The 16,900-nt window shown below is 36.6% G+C and overlaps 1 protein-coding gene across 2 annotated transcripts in view; it reads left to right on the top strand.

The window, feature by feature from the left end:
- PCDH15 (protocadherin related 15) overlaps positions 1-16,900 on the top strand; it is a 1,495,046-nt gene that overhangs the window by 997,560 nt on the left and 480,586 nt on the right. For both annotated transcript variants that reach the window (XM_020978669.2, XM_078150714.1), the window contains one exon: positions 3,632-3,744. In XM_020978669.2, the coding sequence (XP_020834328.1) occupies positions 3,632-3,744 (113 nt within the window). The remainder of the gene's footprint in view (positions 1-3,631; positions 3,745-16,900) is intronic.

Raw genomic sequence — 16,900 nt, 5'->3', positions numbered from 1 at the left:
TTATTCCTCCTAGCCTCTGCTTATCAAATATTGATTGTGTGAAGCAGTCTTATAAACACCACCGTGATACATTTTTTCAGTCATACTCTACTAGTAATCTAACCTTTTCAAATAAACAAAAAGCTTTACAGCTATGTAGTAACAGAAAAAAGAGTAAAAAAAATATAATAAAATAATGAAAAATAAAATGAAAAATATTTTCATGAGCTTTATGACTGTGTGCAAAGGGTCTCTTCCATGGTAGGCACTGAATGTTGATTTCTGTGAAGCAAATAATTATCTCATATTTTACAAAAATCTTCTTTAAAAATTCATGGGAATCTCAGTTGTAGAAGCCATATTCATATTTTGGCAACACAAACATTTCAGAATTAAGTAATTAGAATTAATGCAAAATAGAGTTTGTGTCAATATATTTTTTTACACTATGGAAGTTTCCTTGACATTGTTGATAGAGTAAGGAGAAGCAGTGATAAGTAGATTACATAGCATATATCTATTATTGTCCAAATAATTCAAGTCCTTGTGTGGGTGATGAGGGGCCCAAGGGCACATAAAGATGCTAGTTCTGTCCCTGAGGAGCTTATTATCTACACTGGAAACACTTGGGTGTGTTTTTAGGGCAGAATGGAGTAAGCCAAAGATGGTTTCATTTCCATCCTTTTTATCCCCACCTCTGAACACACACCATAATTTTTCCTTAAATAATTATTGCTTAGAATTGAATATTAGCATCAGAGAATATCAATTTTATTATGATAATAGCATTTAAATAGAGCACTATGTAAATGTGAATATGTAAATAAAAATTTACATATGCAAATATGTAAAAGTATAAGGTTTCTAAGGTGTATTACATATTATCTCTTTTCATATTCACAGTTCTATGAAATATATTATTATTATACCCATTTTGCAGATAAGGAAATAGAGGCTGAGAGAGGTGCAAAAACTTTTCCAGTGTCACATGAATAGTCAATGTCTGAAACAGAATTAAACTCAGTTCTTTCTGACTCCTGTGCCACCATGTTTACTCTGTCCTATGACTCTGTCTCTGTCTCCTGACAGGCTCTTCGTAAATATTGGTTCTCAATTTGCACAATTGTCCTAGAATAGAGGAAAAAAAAGAGCATTGAACATTTTTTATTTGTAAATTGTTAACAAGTACTTCTAATCCTACAGAAACTGAGTGTCTAGTGGGGATGTCTATTGATCTATATAAGATCAAAATAAGCTGTTTACGTCTGGCATTAATCATGTGTCTTTTACAAGTTAATACATTAGAAATGCACAGCTAATGAACTTCCTGAGGAAAGTGATTCAAACAGATAAAGGCAGCAAATTATTCTCCTCCTTCAGGAGGAGTCTAAAACCCCACTCCTGAAATATTTAATTATGAACTGACTTCACTCCACAATGCTGGAAAACCCTGGCTCCTGGTTACCTGGGAAACAGGTTAATTTATGAGTATTCTCTGCCTTGGGACATGGTGGACATGCAAGAAGACACAATCTGTCTTAGTCAAATGCTGTTAATGACTTCAGGAAGAAAGATCTTTTTTTTTTTTTTTTTTGGTGGAGCAAAAGCAATTTCTGATTTGTGGCATCTTGCCAATTTAGTTCTCAAGGAAGGGAAGTCCAAAGTGGCCTTCACCTGAGTGTCCAGAAGAAATATGGGTATTCTGGCAGGCAGGGTAGCAGGAAAGGCTGTCACCAGTCTGGAGTTGTCCTAAATTCAGGCATTTTGACTCATTTTATAAAATGAGATTTGGGTTCTATTTATGTAAGATGTAAGAAATAGATAGAGAGATTCATCCTTTGATTTCATTTGATATCACTTCCATTACCAGTGTTGGTCAGCACCTTTGCTGTAACATAATCTTAGAGAATTACTGAGGGTTCAGAAAGGTTGTGACTTGACCAAGATCACACAGTCTGCATCCTCTCACAAGGAGACACACACACACACACACACACACACACACACACACACACACACAGAGAGAGAGAGAGAGAGAGAGAGAGAGAGAGAGAGAGAGAGAATTACATAATGGATTTCTTAAACACTTGTTATATGACAGGTACTGTGCTTCCTGAAAGCCATTCTGAGACCAGCTTTCTAGCCAATATACCACACTGAATCTAATTAGTTTATATCATCCCTTATAATCCTCCTTTATGGTCTCATTTTGGTATGAATGTGTGTTTGTGTGTATTGTGTTGTGTGTATGTGTGTGTGTGTGTAGTAGTAGTAATAGTAGTAGTGGTGGTGGTAGTAGTAGTAGCAGTAGCAGTAGTAGTAGTAGTAGTAGTAGTAGTAGTAGAAGAAGTAGTAGTGGTGACATTAAAATCTCTGATCACATTTGTGAATTAAAACTCTAACAGTTGGTGAACATGAGTAAATTTTTTGAACTATGTTGTCCTTCCTGGGAACACTGAGAGCTTCAAGGACTTTCCCAGGTTCACAATGCTAAAAGATGGCAGAGATAGAACTTGACCCTACTTTGTCCTGACAAGGACAGATCCTTTATCTACTATTATACAATATCTTGTTGTCTTTCATGGTAAATAAGAAGTCTTTAAGTAGCATTCTAATTGGATATTTATCTAGTAAAGAGTCAGAGAACCTGGGTTCAGATCCTGTCTCTGAAACCTACTTATTACTTAATCCTCTTTAGACAAGCCACTTAAGCTCCTGAGGCCTTGGTTTCCTCAGGTGTACAATGAGGGGACTGGATTCAGTGGCAGAAGAGGTCCCTTCCAGATCTGGATCTATGATCCTATGGTGATAGATAGATAGATAGATAGATAGATAGATAGATAGATAGATAGATAGATAGGAGAAAGAAATAGATAGGAGTTAAAGAGATAGGGATAAATAGAAGATAGAGACAGTAGGAGTAGAGAAAGATTGAGATATGTAGGGGATAAACAGAGGGAGTTAGGTGGAAGATAGGTAGATGATAGATAGATGACAGGTAGATAAGACTTTATCTGTACCAAAGTACAATGTAGGTTAGAATAGCGGAGATGAGCTAAGTGAAAATTAGGCATAGGTGCATAACTCTACACCTGCAATAGACCTCATAAGCCATTTAAACTACCCCTCATTTTATAGATGAGGAAACTGAGGTTCAGAAATCTTCACTGACCCTGAAGTTCATATAGATAAGTATTCATATAAAAAAGTATTACAATGAGGGTTTGAACCCAGGTCATCCAACTCTACAGCCAGCATATTTCTCACTTTACCATACACCATCATTCTATTAGAGTTCAACGAGGCGCATATGCCCTCTTAACACTTTGTTCTCATGGTGAACGTCACTCTCCAGGACTTGAATCTTCAGATTCATGTGAGAATATATATCAAATTCTTGTTTTCAAGTCCAGAGAAGAAGAACAAAAACACTAACAAACAAAAACATTTTCCTCTTGTCTTTTGCGCCTAAGGTTGTGAGCTGCACATCACTCCATTTTCCTTAGGAAGCCTTGTTTTTCTCCGTTTGATTTACTAAGGCCACCTTGGTTTTACTCTTCAGGGAGCGAATGAGTAAAGTCAAAAGATAAATCTGATGCTCATATCCTGATGTTGATCAATTACATGTCCACCCCTCAATGTCTTTCTGCAGGGACTCCTGAAGATTATCCCCAGTATTTCCAAATGCATCTAAGGACTGCAGAGCTCAGCCTCCTGCAGCCTGTAAACAGGGATTTCTACCAGAAATTTGATTTGGTGATTAAGGTAATTTCCATTCTGGTCTCATTTCCTTTTGCTTGCAATGCGTTTAGTAATAGATTCTCTGGGGAGGTGGGAATTTACATCTACCTTAAAAACATCATTTGGGGAGCCAAGTCAATAACTTTGGGGAAAGAAAACAATGTGGACTCAAAGAATCTTAATTGTGTCATATTCCATTAAAATAATATATGTCATATGAACAAAAGCATTTGCCAAACTATTTATGCCTAATGAAAATATTTGAGTATAAATTCCTTATGTAAATATAATGAGGGCTATAACAGGTATCATACATCCTGTCTTTTACCATCCTGAACAAATTACTTTTTAGATGATGACGAATAACATTCCAACCACAAGAGTCTAATTATGTGCGATGTAAAATGTATGTGACTTCATACTGTACTGGTCTCTGTGATTTATATATCATATTTGCCATCTTTGTTTTTATTGTATTTTTCTCTAGGAAGCTAAAAGCATTTGTCTATTTAGAAACTTACTTGATTTATTCCTAATGATTTCTCTCATGTTGAAAGATATTCATGGACATGAAAGCTTTTTAGAACTATGGCAGATTACATTTATTATCATAACTTTCTCTTGGAATTACTTTTGATATACATTTCAATTGAAAAAAACATATTTAATTTGGAAACACAATTATTCTAGTAATTGTCTGAGGTTCAGAACTCACTTCTTTGTCTTTGTGATTGGATTCAACAGCACATTTATTAAATACTTACTGTTCACTTGTAAATCTTCAAATGATGCCTACCCATAAGGTTTTTTTTTTAACTATTTTTTCATCAATGGGTTGGTTTCCAGGGCAGGATGAATATCCAGCCAAAAGTCACTTTAATTGTCAATGTGTAAACTGGCCATTTTGCTCAAATCCAGCCTCAGGTGATTACTAGCTATGTTGACCCCCAGCAAATCACTTAACACTTGCCTCTTCCATGAAATGGGAATAATTATAGCACCTACCTCTCCAGGTTGTTTCGAAGAGAAAATGAAATGATACTTGTAAAATACCTTGCAAACTTTAAACTGCTATATAAATGCTAGGAATTGAGCATATAAATATCTATGCCATTGAGAAAACTCCATCAAATAATTTTTTAAAAAGTTTAAATTCCAAAGGAATTGTAAGACATTTATTGTATGCATATGGTTAGTGTGCATGATGTGAAATATTATTTAATCACATAATCTTAGAGCTGAAGGGATTTCAGAGTCCAACTCATTCCTGAGAGTAAGAAAAATATGACTTTTACAATGTATTTGGCAAATGGCCATCTGTCCTTTGCCTAATGACCTCTCGGGAGGGGAATCTGCTGCCTCTTCAGGAAGTCCATCATTTTGAATAGTGCTAATTGCTAAAAACATTTCTCTTCTTAGTGAAATAAAATGTGCTTCTCTCCACTTCTATCCTACATTCCCAGTCTTGCCCTCTGGAGCCAAGCAAAACAAGGGTAATTACTCTTTCAGAGGACACCCCTTTATACACTTGAAGACAGCTGTTATTCTCTACCTACATCTTCTCTTGTTGAAGCAAAATACTCTGAGTTCCTTCACCTTATGCTCATATGACATTGATTCAAGGCTCTTCACCATCCTGCTCACTGTCCTCTTGACAGTCTCCAGCTTAACAAAATCCTTCCTAAAATATGGCAACTAGAACTACAGAATACAATAAATCATGTGTGAAGAAATTTGTGATGCATCTATCTAGCTATCTATTTATCTATCTACTCAATCATTTAAATATTTCTCATTTATTTATTTATTTGCTTTTCTATCCACTCATCCATCTATTCATCTATCTATTTATTGGTTTATGTATCTGTCTTTTTATTCATTCATTCATTTGCTTACTTATCTATCCATTTATTTGATATTTCTTCATTAATTTGTATACTTGTTTGTTTTCATCTGGGACTTTTGGCTTTTCTCAAATACCAAGTGAGTATTGATTTTACAAAAGTTCTCTTAGGATGTCAACAATGCTGATAAATTCTGTCTGAATTTAGTAAAGTGTAAAATGTGGAGAAAAGATAAAGGTGGTCCCTTATCAAGAAAAGTTTGAGAACCTCTGACCTAACTTCTTGAAGCAAATACTTTTTACCAAATGTGAAGAAATAGTCAAATAGGAAACCAGATTGCCACTTCTTTCTTTTCTGAGCATTCACAGTCTATGAAAATCATTGAATACTCAGTCAATTAAAACAATAACAAACACCTTTTGTATTAGCTGTGCTATACTATCACACCTCCTATGTATGCCAAATGCTGATATCCAAAGAGGAAAAACAAAATAGTCCTGGTCTTCTGGAAGTCCTTGTGGAACAGTGATCAAACGAGCTTCATGAAGATTTTCTTGATGTATTTTAATTTTTCTCATGGAAATGTACAGAGGTGTTCTGATGTACTGGGTTAAGGCCATATATAAAGAGAATATCCTCACATAGGATTTTAGACTTAGACCCCAAATCCTCCTGGTTGTATATGTAGTAGAGAGAAAATGGAATGATTACAAAGGGAAATGACTTGTCTACATTCACAAAGTAGAAGAAGAAAGAGTTAAACCCAGGTCTTTTGATGCCAAATGTGCTACTCTTTGTACACTGTCATTCTGCATCACATTAGAGCATAGAACTATAGTTTCACAAGTACATTGGACTTTGGGCATTAGGCACTTCAGCCTCCTCTATCTATACAATGAGGAAACAAGGCCAGAGAGGTGGACTGATGACCCAAACCACATGGGCATGTAGGAAGCTCAGCGCAGGTAGGATACGGGTTCTGCAAACCTAGTACCTTGTTTCATTCACAATACATAGATTAGATTGCCAGTTCATTGTCCTAAGGAAAAGAGTACTGACTACAGTCAGAGATCCTGGCTTCAAATCCTGCTCATAATGCCACTCAGCCTCTTTGGTGCCTACACCTCAGTTTCCTCATCTATAAAATGAAGAATTGGAACCAGATGGCCTCTGAGGCAGTGCTATCAAATTCTGGGCCTATGAACCTAATGCAGATGAGGATTTAGGGCTTACTAGAAAAGTTCCTTTTAGACAAACTTGTTGTTGTTCAGTCATTTCAGCCACATCTAACTCTTTGTGACCCCATTTGGGGCTTTCTTGGCAAAGGTACTGGAATTATCATTTCCTTCTCCAGCTCATTTTACAGATCAGGAAACTGAGGCAATAGGGTTAAATGACTTATCCAGGGCCACACACCTAGTAAATATCTGAAGCCACATTTGAATTTAGGAACATTAGTCTTCCTGCTTCCAAGCCCGGGACTCTATCCACCGTGCCACCTAGCTATTCAACCAAACAGAACTACTCATAATAGTTTGCATAAACTGCTCCCCGTGTATGATCCCTCATTTTCCTACGAAATATTAGACCTTTATTGCCTTTAAATGATAAGGCCCCAAATCTGCCTCTTTTTATTGACTCTCATTTTCTCTGGAGGCTTACCATTCCTTGAGCCAGGGAAGTCAGATGCTTCCCAACAAATCAATTTCCAACCCTCACAATTAAGACGTTAAATCTTTATTTTTCTCAATGACCAGAGGCAAGTGTACTGGTGTACCTGGGAATGATAACTCAGTTTATCAATTATGAAAAATCCATTACCACAGGCCACAGATAATGTAGTTTAATGTTTTAATAATAATTTTAGTTATTAATGGAAGTTTTTACAGGCATTATTAGATTCAAATTACTGTGTTTTGTGTGCAGTCAAGGGGATAATAAGTGGAGGTATCAATCTGTAAGAATAATAACATGCCACCTGCTTGAATAATAGCTGTGCAGCTCACTATTGTTCAGGGGGCCATTCAGCCTCTACAATTTGGCACTTCTCCTCTGGAGTGTCTTTGTTATTTTCTTCTTCTCTTTTTAAATTTTAATAATACCGGGGCATCCACTGGCTTTAAAAGTTTTTTTTTTTATTTTTTTTATCGGACTTGATTCCAATTTCTGCTTGGGGAAAATCATAATGAAGTATTTGCTTTACAACTTTGAAGAAGTCCTCCTTAAACGATGTGGCTGTAGTCTTAACAGCTGGAACACACCACCCATTAGAATTGTCTTATTTTCATATCTTGTTTTTTTTAATTTTACCAGTGGGTTCTCCTGCACCCTGCCAAATGGAAATGGAGGACGATTCCAAGAAATAATTCCAGTGGCCAAACTTAAGGATTTCTTTTTAAAAAGGAAAAATAATACAAATTAATGAAATAGTTGTATTCTGTTTCACCCTCATTTGAGCACAGGAAAATAAAACAGCTCAAATTTGGACTAACTGCTATAGTGAAGACAAAGAAAAAATGTTCAAAATGAGCTTTTCTTTTCAAAATAGAATATTGGACATACATGTATGAAGCATCCCAATGGAACATTGGGGCATACATGTAAACAGAAATAAGGTGTGTCCTGTTAACACAAACGAGGTAACTGAATATAGTGGAAAATAACACTAGACTAGATCAAATCCCACTTCTAATCATTATGGAATGGGATGATAAGCAAGTCATTTAGACTATGTGCACCTCAGTGTCCTCATCTGTAAAGTAGGGATTATTATAGTATGCATCTCACAGGATTGTTGGAAAGAGTAAATGAAATAATGTTTAATGGGCTTCATAAAACCATAACATACATATACACATATAAATATATATACATATAATATAAACATGTTAAAAATACCATATTTATTAAGCACCTACTCTGTTTATATTATCTACATACATTAGATAATGACGGGGGTAATGATAATAAAAATGCATAAAAATAAAGACTATTTTTAGAACCAAACCATCATGAATTAGTTCCTCTAGATTTTATAGCAAAACTCAAGCAGCTATGAACTTCATTATTTTAAGCACGTTTTGTTTATTGTCAGTGGAGATAGAGTTTGCTTTTTGTCTTTTGATACAAAAGAGCTACGACATTCATTTTCAAAATAAATTGAAATAGACAATTTTCTTTTCAAATCTACCATGTCTATACTGTAGCTCTGAGTGTAATTGTGTTTTTTGATCTCAAGCCCCTTGGATCTTTCACTAATAGCCAAGGTCATGGTGAAATCCTGTACATGAAGAAATCACCATTAGTCTGATTTTTCATGGTAATACAGGATGACCTTGTTAACACATAGAACATGCAATCCATCATCCACTTTTACCGAATCGTGGAAACATTGATTTTGGAAAATACTTCTGGATTGAATATTTATCTTCTACTGATTTATAAACTATGAGAAGTCAACAAGTCAGATGAAATTAAGTATGTTTTCCAAACAATTGGTTTCAGAAACCTGAACAAAAACAATGCCAAGAATTCAACAGGAAGAGAGCAGACAAGACTGCATTTGGGAAACTACAAATTCATTTTAATTATTTATTATTTAATTTATCATACATTATTTTATGCAATATGTTATTATTTTAAGTATTAATTAAAATATTTTAATAACACCATCTTCTTCCCTCAAACAAAATCCCATTTTAGCACCAATATTCTTCCTGTGATGTTATGTGGATTCAATCTCTGAAGAATTGAAGTTGAATATAACTCCAAGGCTACTGGTTTGGTGGGGTACCAATAGGCTAAACACACTATAAGCTAGGAATTGTGGAAGAAAAAAAAATAAGATGCATAGACTGTAGTCAAAGAAATGTATGTTGGGGTTGTTGGAAAGATGGGCTTCTGACAGCAAGAGTGAGGAACAGTGAATGAACTATACACTACCTGCTCCGGTGGCATATACTTAAATCAAGAGTGAATGAAGTAGGGGCAGCTAGGTGGCACAGTGGATAGAGCACTGGCCCTGGATTCAGGAGGACCTGAGTTCAAATCCAGCCTCAGACCCATAACACTGACTAGGTGTGTGACCCTGGGCAAGTCACTTAAACCCATTGCCTAACTCCCCCCCCCCCCAAAAAAAAAAAGAGTGAATGAAGAAGGCTCCATCATACTGGGTAGACTTCTGGTGGTGCACTCACAGCAAGACATGGAAAACATGCGTTCTCGATGTACAGGGAGAGACAAGTTGGGCTACTGGGGACATAAAGACAAATTAAACAATCGCTACTGTTAAGGGGTTCACATGTGACTAAGGGAAGATAAGACAACATGTCCAAGCAAATCCAAGATGAATGTGAAAGTGTTTTGTGGGTTTGATTTTGCTTTGTCTTCATGGGGAAGATCCAAAAGATGAAGGAAATCTGGAAAAACTTCCTGTAGGAAGTAACAAATGAGCATAGCTTTGAAGAGAGCCAAGAGGCACTTTATAGTGTTTATTGTATTATTACCTTATACTAAGGTCCTTTATACTCTTTCAAGTTTCCTTAAGTAATATACCCTCATCTCCCTATAGCCATGTGGTGCCTCTACCTCACCTTTAGAGACATCTATGCTCTTGATTATTCCAAGAGTCCACTGCTCTGTGATAGAGAGATTATTAGAAATATTGAGAGAAGATTAATTTAGAAGAGTTAGGCTCTGGTGCCAGGGGTCATCTCAGAATCATTGATCATCTTGCTAAATCTCCTCACTACAACACAACCCCCTTCTTACTTTCTGTTTAAAACTCCCATTATTATCTTCAAGGACCATCTAAAATATCCATACTAATGGACCAAAGTAGGGGAAGAGAATAAGAATTTTTACAAAAATCATCAGATCTGTTCAATAACCATGAGGTATCCAACAAATATTTGCCTTGTTTCATCATTTCTACCAATTTGAACAGATTTCAGAGAATTTGAAGCACTTTCTGAGAGTAGCCCAACTACTGTAGTTACTTGAAAGGCTATTTGATCAATAAGAGAAAAAGAAAACAACATCCTGAACATCTCTGGTAATTTTGCTATGCAGTTGTGTTCTATTCCTAAGTGCATTCTCAACATGGGCCCATTGGCTATTCTGCAGAAAATTAGAAATAAAAATTTTAAAAAGAACCGTGATTGAGACAGTGGTTTGCAGGGCCCAGCCAGCTTGTTAGAGATGAACTTACTTATGAACAAGGAACCAAGTGAGTTGGGAATGGCGAAATTTTTGAAAGTAAGATCTGCTGTTTCATAATACTGTACTACTACCTGTCCCACCTCAGAAATGCCATGAGAAGGGATTCAATCTTATGATTTTTTTTAAAGTTATCTTGGTCTTCAAAAAATTCCCTTTGAACATAAGTATTTCTGAAAACAGTAACTAAGTTGGGTTCTCATCTGATACTTTAGTCTACTTTTTTGATTAGTTAAAAGTAAAGCTTGTAACTATTGAGCACAGGATAAAGGATTGGGATGGGAAGAGCCGAAGAAGAGGGTGAGGGCATTTAAAAGGGAAGAGAAACCATTCATTTATTCATTCAGCCAATACTTATTAAACACCAAATATTTTCAGTTATAGAAGTTCTCAGCATGTTGGGTTGGGTAGCTCCTCTATTGCAAATTTGTGAGATGACAACAACAAAGATCCACCAGAATAGGTAAGTAGAAATGAGTAGAGATTTGTATCATTGGCAGAAGCATAAATATCCAGGAGGTCATAAAACCATTTGAGTGTTTGTTTATGTGTTTAACATTAGGGAAACAAAAAAAATAGCCCCTGCCCTCAAGATGTTTATATTCTATCGGAATGGAATACCATGAGAAGGTTCAAACTACCTTCCAACTCTACTTGGTAGCAGTCCTCTGGCTTACTGCAGCTAGATTTGTGAGCTCAATATCTTAGGGAAATAACATAGTATATCAATGATTGCCTAGGACTGTCGAATCATTTCACTGCCCTAAACCAGATTGTTTATTTTCTTCTTTAAATCACTCAAAATGCCATTAGAGATTCTAGCGTCAGTTCATGTCTCAAACACTGAGAAAAAAAAAGAGAGAGATTTTTATTATCAGATAGCAGACAGAGATCCTAAGGATTATGTTTTCATTGCAATGTATTGCCAGAAATATTGGTACTGAAGTCTCATTCTCACTATGATGTAGAGATGAAATATCTTTCTTAGCCATAGTTTTCTAAACATTTTCCCTAGAAAGCTCATGCATCAATATCATAGCATTGTCATGAAGCTGTCTGATGGTAGATTTCTTCTTGCCTTGGAGGGTGAAGTTAGCCTTGACTCTCTTCCATGACACAAAAGCGCTAATTTTGCATCTCTTTCCTGAACTGTGTCTTCTCTAATATAAAACAATCTATTGTACAACATACAAACTATTTTTTATGTGGAAGGAATAGTGACTTTCAAAGAAATTGTAGTCAGTAAACAATAATAAGCAACCAGTGAATTTTTGAGGCAGCTTGGTAAAGGAGCATTCTATATGCATATGAAAGAGAGAAGTAAAGACTCTGGGGGTCTAGATTGCTGTCTCAAATATATAAAGGGCTATAATGAGGAGGTGTTAGAATTGTTCTGTTTTGTCCCAAAAAACAAAATAGGGAGATCTGTAGATATAGGAAGAAACAAATTAAGTCTTGCTATAAGGAATATTCCCTAACCATCATATCTCCCCAAAGTGAAAAGAACTGGCTCAGAAATGTGTTTTCACTGCCCCCGACTCACTGAAGTCTTCAATTAATTGTTAGATAACTATTCACCTCATGTATTTTAGAGGAGATGATTTTTCAAAGGGGGTTGACTTATATGGCTTCCCAAGCGTAACCTCAAGATCCTGTAATGTAATTTTTTTGGCATTCTTTGCCTTTTCTAGTCTTTTGTTTTGTGATTTTAAGGCAATTGTAATAAGTTTAAAAAAAAAACAAGCTAAGAAGCATAATCATGATTTAAGTCACCAGCTAGTATCATGCATCACAGATTTGATAGCTTTCTCCCATTAGCCAAGCCACACATTTAAAGTTTGGTAGAAACCACCTGTAGGACATAAATTGATTACAACCACTTTAAATCATGTTTCCTTAAAATAAATGTGCTAATTAATTAATACATAATTGGATATGAAATGTCTAGCTGAGAAAATAATATTAAAACAATTATTTAATAATGCTATAGTCTAATTTAAAACAATTTTACATATGTGTCTGCATATCTACAACTATATTCACAATACCAATGATAGCTAATGTTTATAGCAACTGAAGGATTGCAAACCTCTTTACGTAGGTTGTCTGTTTTTGATTTTTACAGTAACAATGTTAGGAGCAGTAAGGTGGCACAGTGGATAGAGTGTCAGGCTGGGAGTTAGGAGGACCAGAATTCAAATCTAGTCTCAGACATTTACTAGTTGTATGACCCTGGGCAAGTCATTAATCCTGTTTGCCTTAGTTTCCTCATCTGTAGAATGAGTTGGAAAAGGAAATGGCAAACTTCTCCAGTATCTTTGACAAGAAAACCCCAAATGGTGCCATGAAAAGTAAGAAACCACTGTAAACACTAAACAGCAGCAGCAGCAGCTACAATTACAAAGTAAGGTACATGCTATTATTATCCTCATTTTACAGATGTGGAAACTAGAGCTGAGAAAGGTTAAGTGAACTTGCCCAGTGATACACTCCTAAAGCCTTGACATTTACTAATGGTATAACCCTGAATAATTTACTCAACTATTTTCAGGTACTACATATAGGTAGTAAACACTCTATTCATTACGACATTTAGCTGTCTCTATGTTTAATTATATATGTACATGCATATCCATATCTAATATCACTATATATACATATGTGCATATATATATTTCTCTTTGAACAGGATAGTCAAAAAATAGATTCAATAAACTCAATACAGCTCACCAAACATTTATTAAGTGCATACTGTGTATGAGCAACTAATCCGGCTTCACCCTGGAGAGATCAAAATGAAACATTTTTTCCCCTAGAGCAGCTTACCTTCCAGTGTTTTTGTTATTCAGTTATTTCAGTGGTTTCTGACTCTGTGACCCTATTTGGGGTTTTCCTGGCAAAGGTAGTAGAATGGTTTGTCATTTCCTTTTCCAGTTCATTTTACAGATGAGGAAACGGAGACTTACCCAGGGTCACACCACTAGTAAGTGTCTGAGGCCAGATTTTAACTCAGAAGGATGCATCTTTCTAACTCCAGGCTCAACACTCTATTCACTGTGCCAAGCAGCTGCCCCACGTATTCAAATGGTACCCTAATGCCTTCTCTCTCTTCTTTCAACCCTTCATCAGGATTCTGACATTTGGATCCACTACTGCCCTGCTTTTTTTTTTTCAACCTAAATATGGGTTCATTGCCTTGGCTCAGATTCCACAATCCTTTCTGAGTATCAGTTAGCCTCTAATCTGGGAGTTCTTAACTTTTTTTTTTTGAGCCATTATCACTTTTGCAGTTTAGGAAGTATATGGACCTTTTCTCAGAATGTTTTTAAATATACCAAATTGAATACACAGGATCACAAAGGAAAATAATTACATTGAAAATGAGATATCAAATGCTTTTTTAAACCAAATTCACAGGGGCAGCTAGGCAGTGCAGTGGATAGAGTACCAACCCTGGATTCAGGAGGACCTGAGTTCATAACTAGCCTCACACACTTGATACTAACTAGCAGTGAGACCCTGGGCAAGTCACTTAACCCTGATTGCCTTGAAAAAAAAGAAGGTTAAGACCTCCAGCTCTAGTTCATTGCTGTCTACTTTCTCTCCCTCTCTGTGATGATACTACATTTTTGTCTCCCAGACTTCTTTCAAACATCCTTCTCCTTTATTGAATTGAATTGAAACCTTCCAGAATATGCATGCTAAAATTCAGGCTTTTTTAAAACCCAGTTAAGGGCTCATTAACTTAACTAGTATGGAGGTAATATTTCTGGTTTAAAACCAGCCAGCAGCCCAGAGTTATCTCCATTCAGTTTAAAATGGCCATATGTTCCTCTGAGATACTTGACAAAAATTTCTTCCTGAACAGCCTTAAGGTAAATAGCTCCATTATTGTTAGCTATGCTCAGTAGTTCTGAAACAGTTCCTTAGGTTATTTCAGGAAAACTTATGAATTTGTGGGTTCAGGAGTAACAGTTTGGAATGTTAGTCACTATGCGTTCTGAAAACCCAACCTAGATTGACATGCTTCTATGATGTATGCGCCTGAGCATGGTGCGGAGACGGGGGAACTTGTGCTCATGAAAAGAGACTTATGAAAGCAGGTGGAAACAAGAGGGTAAAGATGAGGACTAGTCTGAGCCCTCCCAATTCCCCTCCAGAAAACTTTGAAGTGACAGCTCGAATTTTTCTGGAGGAACAGAATGAGCAAAAGGGGAAAAAAATCCAGTTCGAGACAACTTAGAAGGTTGACAGGAAAGATATGTCTCACTGGGGTGAGCGACGTCCAGTAAGCAGCATCAGGTCATAATGCTAGTCAGCCAGTAGCAAGCCTCAGGGATGACTGAATTGGTCGTAGTGACTTCTGAAACTCTCAGCTCCCAGATGGCAAAGGGGTCAGACAACTGGTCAGCTGGAGATTACAGGGAACCCTTTGCTGTTACTAGGTACAGAGCTCTTACTTTGACCATACAGGCATCCAAGACACAGGCCCAAGTTATAACCAGAGCAAGGAGAGAAGAAGATTAGCATGCTAGAGCTCACAGCCATAGGGAAATGGAAATCCTGGTAACAGTTCCACGGCAGAAAAGAGTCCTTGAGGTTGGTCACAGACCAATGCACAGACCAGGAGAGCAGTGACTGAACTTCTGCTTAGATCATACCACATTGGAAGAACTGAAAACTTACATACCTCAGAACTAGTTCAGAAAACAGCAGCACAAAAATCCTAAAGGTTAAGATACTGCCCTCTCCATCCCAGGAGCAGAGGTCAATTTTAACATGATGTTGAAGATTAAGAAATAGGCTGGAAAAATGAGCAGCCAACAGCAGCAACAAAGAACGGAAAAAAAAAAAGACCAAAACGCAAACTCTGAAGAGGACGGCAATGCCAAAATGGCTACGTACAAAGCCTCAAAGGAAAATGTGAACTGATCTCAAGCCCCCTAGAAAAGATGTAGTGGAAGAGCTCAAAGAGTATTTTAAAAATCAAATAGGAGAAGTAGAGAAAAAAATTGGAAAATAAATGAGAGTGATATAAGATAATCATGAAAAAAAGAGTCAATAGCTTGGCAAAAGAAGCACAAAAATGAAAAAAGTGCAGAAGTTCACTGAAGAAAACAACTCCTTCCAAAGTAGAATCAGACAATGGAAAAGGAGGTACAAAAGTGCCCTGAGGAAAATAATTTATTAAAAATTATAATTGGACAAGTGAAAGCTAGTAATTTCATGAGGTATCAAGAAACAATAAAACAAAACTAAGAGAATGTAAAAAATAGAAGAAAATGTGAAATATTTCATTGGAAAAACACCTGACCTAAAATAGATCAAGGAGAGATAATTTTAGAATTATTAGATTATTTGCATGGCATGATCAGAAATGCAGCCTACCCATCATATTTCAAGAAATTATTAAGGAAAACCATCATGATATCCAGTGGGTTAAATATAAATTCAAAGAATCCACCAGAGGGCCGAAGCCAAGATGGCAGAGTGAAATCAGTGACTTGTTTGAGCTCTCCCCCAAATCCCTCCAAATCCCTACAAAAAAATGGCTCCAAACAAATTCTAAAGCAGCAGAACCCACAAAAAGACAGAGTGAAATAAATTTCCAGTCCAAAACAATCTGGATGATTGATCAGAAAGGTATATCTTGCCGGGCTGGGAGAGGAGCAGAGTGAGATGGGTGCACAGGCAAACCTGGAGCAGGCCTCAGAGGACTGAATTGTGGGCAGCTGTGGTGGTTTCCAGACTCATCAATTCACAAATGCCAAAGACAACTTAGAAGGTCAATGGGAAAAGTCTATTTCTGCGGTGCTGAGAGAGAAGTGCAGGGTCTCAGATTCATTTCCCAAGTGCGGCCCTGGGGGGACAGATGCCTCCTGAGAAAATTTGAAACCTAAAGTTTTAAAAACATATGTTTAAAAATGTTTTCACATAGGAAATACAGGAAATGGGGTACAGAAGTCTATCCTGCCCTACAGGAAAATAGAAGGGGAAGGGGATAAGAGAAGGGGGGAGAGATAGAAGAGAGGACTGACTAGGGGAAGGGATATTCAGAATTCATGCCATCTTGGGTTGGGGGGAGGGGTGAGATGGGGTGAAAATTTGGAACAGAAAAA

This window comes from Phascolarctos cinereus, unplaced genomic scaffold (genome assembly GCF_003287225.1).
Source record: "Phascolarctos cinereus isolate Bilbo 61053 unplaced genomic scaffold, phaCin_HiC Scaffold_3;HRSCAF=262, whole genome shotgun sequence".
In the NCBI taxonomy this organism is placed as follows: domain Eukaryota; kingdom Metazoa; phylum Chordata; class Mammalia; order Diprotodontia; family Phascolarctidae; genus Phascolarctos; species Phascolarctos cinereus.
Note: the sequence above shows the minus strand (reverse complement) of the source record. Positions and strands in the feature narration are given on the sequence as shown.